This window comes from Pezoporus wallicus, unplaced genomic scaffold (genome assembly GCF_028554395.1).
Source record: "Pezoporus wallicus isolate ANWC-B61680 ecotype Strahan unplaced genomic scaffold, APGP_CSIRO_Pwel_v1 contig_5922, whole genome shotgun sequence".
NCBI classification, from domain to species: Eukaryota; Metazoa; Chordata; class Aves; order Psittaciformes; family Psittacidae; genus Pezoporus; species Pezoporus wallicus.
Window position 1 is genome coordinate 2,352,712 of NW_026637228.1, and position 10,877 is coordinate 2,363,588.

The 10,877-nt window shown below is 47.0% G+C and overlaps 1 protein-coding gene across 1 annotated transcript; it reads right to left on the reverse strand.

The window, feature by feature from the left end:
• Positions 1-200: 200 nt before the first annotated feature.
• DRD3 (dopamine receptor D3) lies at positions 201-10,528 on the reverse strand. Its single transcript, XM_057404321.1, has 6 exons — positions 10,247-10,528; positions 5,130-5,242; positions 3,861-4,003; positions 2,615-2,811; positions 1,386-1,731; positions 201-550 (listed from the first exon to the last, which is right to left on the reverse strand). Exons 1-6 carry the CDS (start codon positions 10,526-10,528, stop codon positions 354-356), a joined length of 1,278 nt encoding a protein of 425 aa, XP_057260304.1. The 3' UTR covers positions 201-353.
• Between the last annotated feature and the right edge of the window lie 349 nt (positions 10,529-10,877).

The window sequence follows — 10,877 nt, forward strand, 5'->3', positions numbered from 1 at the left end:
ATCAGTGCTCTCTTTCTGAGTTGGCTCACTATTAAAGGGATAGGATCCTTAAGGAACAGGTCATGTTCTGCCCTCTATTAGGACTGCTGTGCATGAGCTGGGTGCCTTCTGCAGGCTGAGGTTCCAGCACTGGGAAGCCAAATGCATTCCCAGCCCACAGGCAGGGAGATGAGACGCTGTCTGCTTTGGTCCCATGTGGTGGCTGATCTTGCATTGCACACCCGGGTCTGCCTCTCAGTGCCCAGTGCTGAGGGACTCACTGGTTTGCCTCTGTGTCTTCTCCTCCTTCCCCAGAAGTGGGGAGCACTTGTACCACAAACCGCAGCCCGTGCAGCCCGGTGCCAGCCCCGCGGTCAGCAGCAGAGGATCTTGAGGAAGGCTTTGCGGAAGTCGGTGTTGAAGGTTGTGTAGATGATGGGGTTGAGGGCGCTGTTCACGTAGCCAAGCCAGGTGCTGGCACTGTAAAGCCCTGGGGGCACGTGGCAGGATGGGCAGTGGGTGTTGAGGATGTGAATCAAGAAGAAGGGCAGCCAGCAGACTATGAATGCTCCTGGGTTTAGAGAGAGGGAGAAAACAATCCAGGACTTTAGGGAAACAACTACTCAGAAAGGTAGAGGGCACTGACCTGTGTCCTCTCCCTCCATCCTCTCACCGTTTCCATGCGTTTGTCTGCATTTGGGAGGTGCTGAAGGTGACGTTACTGAGACAGAGGGACTTAGCAAGAGCTTCAGCTCCTTGGGATCAGGTATGTGAATGGATGGGTGCAGCTTCAGAAGTGGCCTCAATTGACAAAAAGACAGTGGCCACAACTTAGGGGGAAAGACTGCTGCATTAGCTGCTTTTATCAGTTACAATGAGGCTGCATTACTTCCCTGCTACTACCAAGTTAATGAGGGGAAGCGGTGTGTCTGGTGACCCCGGCAGGTGACTGGGGCACCGTTCTCCTTGGTTTCTCTATCCAGCTCTATGAGCTGGTTCCTCTGAAGCTCCTTGCCTCAGTTTCCCCTTCTGTAATTGGACCTGAGGGCTGCTGCATGTGCGGAAACTTAGGACTGTTTCAGCTTTATAATAAAGGAAATGGGAAAGCAAAGATGTTGGCTGTTGCTGCCTGTAGCAGGGATCTTTGGCCACTGGTTTAAAACAAAAGGGTAACATAACGTAGCAAATACAATACTAACTTACTTGCCTCTCAACATCTGAGAGCATTTCCCTAGATCCCTAAATGCTCCATCTCTGTCTCTCCTGAGTTTGTGGAGCAGTAAAGCTGAAGTCTGGGCTTGGCTTGCATTTTTTAAAGCTCAATACTGTATTAGGAGATTCCTTGAACTTGCAAGTCCCAAACCATCACCCCTTGGTCCCCACTAGATAGAGTGGCTCTCACTCACCCAGGACGATAGCTAGCATCTGCGTAGCCTTCCTCTCCCGAAGCTGGATCAGCCGGGGCTGCTGGTGTGCTAGCTTCAAAGAGCTGATGGTCTTGCCATTGCTGAGCCTCCGTACCTCCAGTCCTGGCTTGGTGCTTCTTCTCCTCTCTTCCAGCCTGCTGTGTTGTGTGCTCCTGGGTGTCTTGGTGAGGGATGCCTCATGGCAGAAGCTGCGGTACCGCTGCAGGCTGAGGATAGTCAGCAACTTCCCTTGGGTAGACATCTCCTGGCCTGAGCATTTGAGTGGGAGACAGGGGGAAAAGGTGCCTGGGCATCTGCTTGGCAAAGCTTTTCTCTCCAAGTGTTCCTGCAAAAGAGGATTCCACACAGAGGCTGGGAACCTTCCAAACCATTCACTGGGTTAAAGGATGACAAGGAAAGTTGTAGGAGCCCCACTTGCTTCTTAGGTTTTGCGCCTTATCCTCTAGACTGATCTGGCTTATCAGAGGGGTGAACCAGCACTGGACAACTCTCTGCTTCCATCGCACTGAGGAGAAGTATGAGAACAAGTAGAGCTGAAACACCCGCTCTGCTAACCTTACACTTGTACTTTTGTGTTGGCCCTGCTTCCCTGAACACACCCCCCACTTTTATTAATGCAGCTTCACTGTGAGAAATGGGTAAAACAAGTGGATATGCGTGACCAAGCAATCCCTTTCAAACCGCTGTGCTGGTTCCCATGGTTGCAGATATTTCATCTAGAAAGGTCAGTGGAACAAATGCTCCATGCACCACAAGCATTTTGACCTCTTAAGTCTGTCAGATGAAGAGTTGTTTTGTTTTGGTTTTTCTTGTTTAATAATCTAGGTTAAAGCCTGTGGAGCCCTGAGAACAAAGCTTCACACAACAAAAACCAATAAATGAAGACATTAAAATCGATAAGTGAAGAAATTAGCCAGACTTCTGCTTGGCTGATAAAGCCCTGCTCTGAAGAAATACTGAAGTAGCCTGTGCCCTGTTTCTAGAGAGCAGAGATACACAGGGAGTATCCTCTTTCTAGAGGGCTGAAAAGGATTTAACTGGAGCTTCTGCATCTCAAATACCAGCTGGTGTATGGATGAGGGATGGAATGAAAACATGCCATGTCCCTTCTTTATGCTTTCTGTTCTGTGCTTTGACCCTTTAAGCAGAAGAGATCATGCATGCCCTGCCCTGTTTGACAGCTCCTTCTGTATTCATATGAATCTTACTTTGTGTGCATAACACGGTTTGGTGCTGGCGTTGTGGCTGCCCTGCCGGGTGAGGGTTCGCTTCTTTTGTCTCTGTCTGAGCACGAGGTAAATCCGGACATAGAGCAGCAGGGTCACCAGGAAGGGGAGGTAGAAGGACACCAAAGAGGAGTAGATGATGAAACTAGGGTTGGATATGGAACAGACAGTGGGATCCCCTGGGGAGGAGAAGAGAGAGAAAGAGAAAGAGGAGAGAGCTGCTTTGGTTTAGTACAAGGGGTCTTCGGTGTACTAGCAATGCAAGCCGAAAGGTGTCCGGTGGACAAAGGCAGTCTAAGGAGTGCATGTATCTCTTATCTCTGTTGTTGCAAATTAGTTGTGTCCTACCCACTCACCTAACTGATGCTTAAAAGGGACCACCTAGGGCCATTTAGCATGACCCAGCATGGATCTTCCTGCTTTTCTTCTCTCATGTCTATTCCCATCCTTTCTCCTATTCCTCTGACAGCCTCTGAGCTGTCTGGCTGCAAAGGTGTGCCTTCACCCTCATCTGTCTGGACCAGGAAGGAGGGGAACAGCAGTCCTTCCCACTCCCTGTTCTCTTCTCACCTCAAGCATTGTATATAAGATGGATGGGGAGCAGAGGACTTCTGCTTGTGGCTCAGAGGGGAGGAAGGCTCTCCTACCCCTCTGCCTCCAGGGAGAATGGGCTGCCCTAGGTGAGGGGAAAGAGATCAACCTGATCCCAAGGAGGAGGCTAAATTGTTTCCTTTCCTCAAGGGATTAGGTGAGGAAGCAGCCCTCTGGATGGGAAGGAGATTTCTCACAAGCAGTGCCAGTATGCAGTCCTTGCTGGGTAGGAATCTGTCCTGTACCACATTTAAAACTGTGTCTGGAGCTGTTGATATCGGCAAGATGCAGTAAGTCTGATGTGTCCTGGATGTGCTGCATATCTGGAGATTTGCTCCAGTGACTGGAGGGATCTGTAGGTCCAGATTCTCTGACGGACATTGATTTGGCAGTAAAGAAGGCAGGTCTGTCGTCAGAGCAATAGTCAGTGTCTGCCTGAGTAAATGGCAAGCTCATAAGACAAGAGCACATGTGCTCAGCATCAGAGATTTTTCTCACTATAGTGTGCTTTCCAGTTTCCCAAAATTTCCCGTAACTTGGAAAGTGTGCAGGACCCATGTTAAATGACCTGCCTGTACGCAGGGCAGCTCCATTTTCAACCCCTCACTGGATGTTGCTGTTCAAGGACGCCACCTACCTGTAGTATTGAAGCCAAAGAGGAGAGGGCATGAGACTGCGAATGCCAGCATCCAGACTATCACGATCATGAGAGACACCCTCCTGCAGGAGCTCTGCCCAGTGCTGTTCTGGTACTGAACTGGTTTCACCACTGCGGTGTATCTGTGGGCCAAACCAGCTCCAGAAAGAGGGAGGGAGGAAAAGGACCAGGTTTTAAAAGGAGAAATGAAAGCCACATAGGGAACATGATGGTGAACGTGGTAAAGAGATAAATGGAAGAGGAAAGGAGACCAGATGATGGGATCAGCAATTTGTAGAAATGATAAGTGGGGCATTGGGAGGAGGAACAGAGGAAATCAGAGTTAGTTGGCAGCACTGCAGAGAAACACTCTGCAGATCTGCTGGCATTGTGAAGCTACAAGGTTTGGGATACCAGATGGATCTAGAAACCCCAGGAAGCCCCTAAGGTTATATGTGCACACTGCTGGGAAAGAGCAGTCTTGGAGCAGCCACAGCTTGCTGCACTCTGTGCCTCAGCTGCCCGCCCTAGTGTTGGCCCTACTGACAGAGCCCATGGGTAGGTGTCCAGGGCCTTCAGCTGCCAGAGTGCCTCAGGGGATGCAGCTCAGCAAGGAAGGCACAGAAGTCTTGTCGTTAGGGTAGCCCAGGGGCTGGTACTCCAGACCAACCCAGCGTTGAGAGCTGCTTCATACAATTACCCTTTAGCTACATATTACAAAGGTACAGCATGCAGTGTTTTTTCCTTCCCCCACTTCTCGGTCCTAACAGTACCATGTGCAGCAAGGTCTTGGCTCCCTGCCCTCGGCATGGCTTTAAATAGGCTAAGTTTCAAGATGCAGAAAAGCAGGGCAAGGCTGAAGATTATACAGCAGTAATCATCACCCCCTCCCTATGAGTATGGCAGGATTTTGTTCATTAAAACTTCATGAGTGAGGTCTTCAGGAGGAGACACCCTCTTTAAGACTCAGTAGGAATTAGATAACCAATTCTGGTTCCTGCTTTCAAGAAGCATGAGGATGTGGTTGATTGCCTACTGGTGATGTTTTATTGCTTGTGCCTGTCTGCCCTTAATTGCAGACATCTTCAAGCACATGGTGGGCCAAGCCATATTAATAGCAGTAGCAGCAGTAATAGACTTGCAGGGAGGTTTGTGCTCCTGAGCACCCCAGTGCTGCCTGTGCAAATCCCGCTTCCTTGTCCCTGCTATGCTGTGGTACAGGGTTGTCCCACACCTCCAGACTATCCCCCGGATGCTGTTGGCTCTCACCTGTCAATGCTGATAGCACAGAGGTTTAAAATGCTGGCTGTGCACATCATTACATCCATGGTGACAAAGATATCGCAGCAGATGCGGCTGAAGGTCCAGACTCCTCCGGTCACCTGCACCAGCAACCACAAAAGTGTCAGCCTTGTTCTGCACCAAGTCCTGATAAGTTATGTGTAAAGAGGTGGTCTCCTCCAAGTATCTCAACAGCTACATGAGTTCATGTCCACTGTGATGTGCAGAGGGAAACTGAGGTACCTGTGTTGTGTGCAAGATAACACAGCGGTAGGTTGCAAAGGAGCCGCACCTCAGTTTCAGCCTTTTAGTTACTCTTATAGAGGAAGAAGAAATAGATAGCAGCTATCCCTTCCTTTAAGGCCCAGCATGACAAATTGATTTAAATTTGGTATCACTGTATATATCCTTTGATTAAGGATTATCTGAGAAAAAATAAGGGCTGGAAGAGTTTCTCAGCTTAGCTGCTGGAGTTCTCTTGCAGGCAGTGAGTTGGAAAAGCGCTGCAAATTTTATGCATTTATGTATGAAAGAGAGACCTGAGACCCAAGGTTTCTCTAAAGCCTTATTTGGATTTTTATCTCAGTTACAGATTTTGATTATTAGACCTGAGTGAGAACTCACAAGCTATTCAGATAAAGGGTTTTGGTTTGCCACCATGTTGAGCTTTTGTCCTGGTGGTTTTGAATGTTTAATCTAAAGTGTGCAATCATGAAAGCTTAGCTGTGACCAATCTTTGTGATGGAGAAATGCTCCTTTTTTTTTGGCCTAGCCACCAAGTTCTTGATAATAACGTTTTCAGTTGACAACAGTATGTTCCAAGCACGGTGTGGAACTGCTCTCCTGGGCGGGGGGGGATAGCTTGAAGTGAGGTGGTCTGCCTCAGTACTCCCTCCTTGTAGGAGACGAACAAGGAGGCAGCCTGCTTTCCACAGATAAGCTTGTTAGATGATTACAGCAAACAAATCTAATGCTGTGCTGGTAGGAGAGAAAGAGGGAGGGAAGTCCTTGCCTGGAGAAAGCCTTCAATATTCAATCCCATAGGTCCTGCTGGTTCAGCTGGATCCTGGGAAGCTATCAGGAACTGGTACTGATTCCTAGTGTCTCTGCTTACATTTAGGCCACTGGAGTCTTGTGGTCTAAACAAGTCAAACCCACTTGTTTTGTGGCCCAAGTACAGCAAAAACACTGGCAAACAGGAAAGAGTCCAGTGGAGGGCCACCAAGACAGTCCCTGGGGCTGGAGCACTTGTCCTGTGAGGACCTAAGGAAACAGGGCTTGTTCCTGGAGCACTTGTCCTGTGAGGACCTAAGGAAACAGGGCTTGTTCAGCTTGGACAAAAGGTGGCTTTGTAGAGGACTAACGGCAGTCCCCTAGTGGGAGGTTATTAAGAAAGTTAGAGAAGGGTAACTATGAAGCTGGGGCCAGGTTTTCCACAGCAAGAGGCAACAGGCATAGTTGAAAGAAAGGCGCAAGCTGGTGATGAAGATGAACTTTCTGACCATGAGGACAGTGAGGTAGTGAAGCCAGTTGCTTGGCGAGACTGTACAGGCTCCACCCTTGGAGGCTTTCAAGACCCACTCAAAAACACCCATGCCAGCTCAGGTGGGAGAGGGTGCCACAAGTAAGCTTGGCTTCTAAGGCAGTGGGTCAACCCTGCAACAAGTGTTGATGCCTAGGAAGGACTTGGCTCTCTTCAGAGAGATGCACTTGTATAAATACAGAATTCACTCTGTGCAAGTTGTTTTCAGAGCTGTTCAAGAAATAATCATGGAAAATATAAATGGTTTTAAGTGTGCCAGCACTTGGGCACAGAAACTTGATGAGGTGCGCTGTGTCTTTAGGCTGTTGCCTGCTGCACCCAGCTGCTATGTGTCACAATTTGGGTACTGAAGAAAACAGTCTTCCATTAGGACCCCTGAATTGAAGGGCAGGGGAATAGGAATTGGCTTGCAGAAAGTAATAGAGAACTATGCTTTCATCTTTGGTTCTCTGATACTTATGGGGCTTCTTTGTTTTCTCTTTAAAAAAGCAGGGAAAGAAAAAACGCCCCAAACTCTTAAAGCTTTTCTTTTCAGTTTTCAAAGAAACCCCACACCATTTTTGCTTTAGCTGCAGATTTTTGAGGTCTGCTTGACCACCTCAAAATACATATATATATGTGTGTGTGTATATGTATGTATATATATATATATATATATATATATATATATATATATATATATAATTGTAACTGCTGGAAGCCTTTGCAGCGGTTTGCAGTGAGAGGCGTTTCTGGTAGAGTGAGGCAAAATGCAATGCAGTGTTTGTGTGGTTTGTGGAGTTTGAAGAGTATTTCACCAGGAGCTGGTCCCAGCTGTTTGCATGAAAGCCATCTGCTGCTTGCCCAGCAGATGTGCAAGCACTTAACAGAGGGAGCTTCCAAGGTCCTGAGCACATTCAGGTTTTAAGCCCAAGAATGTGAACCATTAAAACTCGAGAAGGTGGTGGTGGGAATGGCTTTGAAGTGAACCCTCTAGGGATGACGCATTCAGAGCATGCCACCTGCATACTAAGCTGTGGATTGTATTAAGAGGATGCTTGACAGATCAAAATGTTTGGGCTTAAAACCCATCACTTCCACCAGCCTCAACCTCTAAAATGGGCACTAGCTCTGCTGAAGTCAGTGAAGTAGTTAATATTTACCGGCACTGTATGCAAACCCAGAATTTATTCTGGAATTTAATAGTGAAGAAGAGCCTTTTTATTACAGGCCTTGTTAATAATCTTTAAAATTCTATTTCTGCTATTCCTTTTATTGCTCTGCTCATCTTTGCTACAGCAGCTAGAACTTGCTAGTGTGCATTTCTGGTTTTCGTGTGCTGGCAGGGTACCTGTTCTTTACTCCTCTGATGCCTTTTGTCCAGGAATCTCAAAGCACATCACAGATATTAATTGAATGAATCCTCACAACTGCCTGGGTGAGGTGGATGGTCAAATGTTCTTCTTTGACAGTTGATAAGAGCAAACCACAGAGAGATGAGCTGATGCGGTCTCTCATTACCCCTCTGTGCATATGCAACAGAAGTGGGAATAGAGTGCAGGTTGAAATCCTGGCTCTGATAAAGGCAATGCTAAAGCTCCCTAAAGACTATTCAGGTCAGGTTCTCACCTCATCTGCTTTATCCACAAAACTGCAGTATTATTATTTTAAACTTTCCAACTGTAAAGGAGTCTTCCAGTTTATGTGCATTCATCAGCTTATGTAAATCCATCACTCTCCCGAATCCTTGCAAATAAACAAAAGAATGTCTGTAAATCAGATACGTATGATGATGCTGTATTGAGGAACACATAGGGGGGAAAGTAGGAATATGAAGTTGCATCAGGTGATGACAGGCATCTGAGTAGTGGTGCATCTAAGCGTGCTCACTTAAGTGTTTCGTGTTTAAGAGTGATCTTCTTGGGGGTGCTGTTAGCTCCCTGCAGCTGTGAAATGGCTGCTTATGGTTTTGCATGGTGGGAGTAACTAAGAGCACACACACGTGGTCAGGCCTGCTGAGGAGTAGTAAACTGCTGAGCTGCAGTAACTCAGTTGTCTGTCCTCCCTTTGACAACCACCTTCAGAAACTTTTTTTCCTTTGGAGGTAGAACTGGATGTTGTCAAAAGATGGAGAAGGATGCTCCAGGCCATGCTGCTACATGTCCTCCTCCGTTTATACAATGATTATAAGGTATGATGGTGTTTAATGCCAACAAACTCCAGTGGGCAGGATACCCTAAAGCCACTGTCTTGGACATCTTGGTGAGCCAAGCAGGTGCACCAGCCACTGCATCAGAGGTCAGTAAAGAAATGGGGTAGCAGAATTGGTATATTAGACCTACCTGTTGACCCCAGGAGATTGCTAGACACAGTGTTGAACACATTTTTATGCCATAAACTTCACTAGGTGGAGATAAGGATTTTGAGACTATAAAATGTTCCTCTAGTTGATCTATCACAGCCTTCCCAAGAGGCCTTTCAGAAAGACACAGTTCTTTGCATGATTGATAAAATGACAAATTTTATGGAGAAGGTCCAGGCCACAGATGGCTCTAAAAATTGAGTGTAAAGCACAAAGTTCACAAGCAACATTTAAATCTCAGGTATTCAGCCACCTTTAGCTTCTCCATAAATAATGGCCAGGTCTCAGATGCCTGGTGGCAAACATTCAGTAGAGGAATAGGTATTGTACATGGTTTTGGAGACAATTATTTCTTGGCAATTTCTAGACCCATAGTGTACTGAAGCATGATGCCATTTCTGCTTCACTGGTGGCATCGCTCATCCATAAACAGCAGCAAGTATCTAAATGACTTTGGACTGGCTTTTAAATCTTAGTCTTGCTGGAGTCCTACAGTCTGGCTCTCTAGGAGATACTGTGCAATGCTGGGATGGTAGCTTGGGATGCGTGTGGGGTCTTCTGCCTGTTGTTTGGGTGACTCTTGGATCAGCTACTTTGATTATCCAAGCTTCACAGACAGAAATGAATCTTGAATGGGTCTCAAACACAACTAGGGAATGGGCTACTTTTGTGCTCACAAATTGTGACCACAGTACTGCATGGGGGCAGAGGCTGCTCCACAGATGTGCCTCAATCTCACCCTGTCCACAGTGAGTGCTAAGTTTAATGCAAAAGCATATCGTGATTTCATTAAAGACTGGAATATGCTTGAGGTGATGGACTATTCCAGTCCAATGAAATTTGACTTTTAAGAACATATTTTGAATTCCCATCTGAGTGCAGAGTCCAGTCTGTCTTGTTGGAATGGCTTCCTTCCTCTTCTCCCCCATTATCCCCTTTTTAATCATTTGTTGTAACACAACCTAACTGTACACATCCTGCAGGCCAGCTCCAGGACTGCTCCACACAGAGCAGCCTAAACATTACTACTGACTTGACTGGGAACATGATCCCACATACAGTATCATGGTAAACTCGTACTGCGGTGAAGTTCTGTTAATCATAGAATCACAGAATGGTTTGGGCTGGAAAGGGCTTTAGGATCACCTACTTCCAACCCCCGTGCCATGGGCAGGGATTCCTCACCCTAGACCATGTCACCCAGGGCTCTGTCCAACTCACCTCCAGGTACACCACCCATGGCATCACCAAAATAGCCACCAGCAGGTCCGCCACCGCCAGGCTCACCACCAGGTAGTTTGTTGTGGTTTGCAAGGCACGTTCCCTCAGCACAGCTAAGCAGACCAGGACGTTCCCAAAGATGATGGCCAAAATCAAGATGCAGTAGCAGAGGGCGTAGTAGGCATGTGAGTGTGGCAGGTAAGGCTCCGTAGTGTTGTCTGCTCCACAGGGAACGGGGTTGGTGGTATTTGGATGACTGCTGGCTCTTGTGAAGAGGGCCATGGGGGATGCCTCTGAGAAGATGAAGAAAGAGGTAAGGTTTTTTTCTGCTCATATACAGACAGAATGTTTATGGTCTTGCTTCGCCTGTTAGTTTTTCATTGAATTTAAGCCAAGAGAAGAATGCAATATTTCACCTCCTGTGTGTGAGAGAGATTCATCTTACCAACCAACACAGATATATGGAAAGTGTCAGTACTTTTAAGATGCACCAAAGTCACAGCACAGTACAAGCCAGCCGGCCAAGAGCTCAGTCTTAAAGACAGTTTGTAGTACTGAGAACAACACAACACAGTTACCCAAACCAGGTAGCTTGGACCTACCATCTTTTCTTTGATGAGGGAAATGGAAA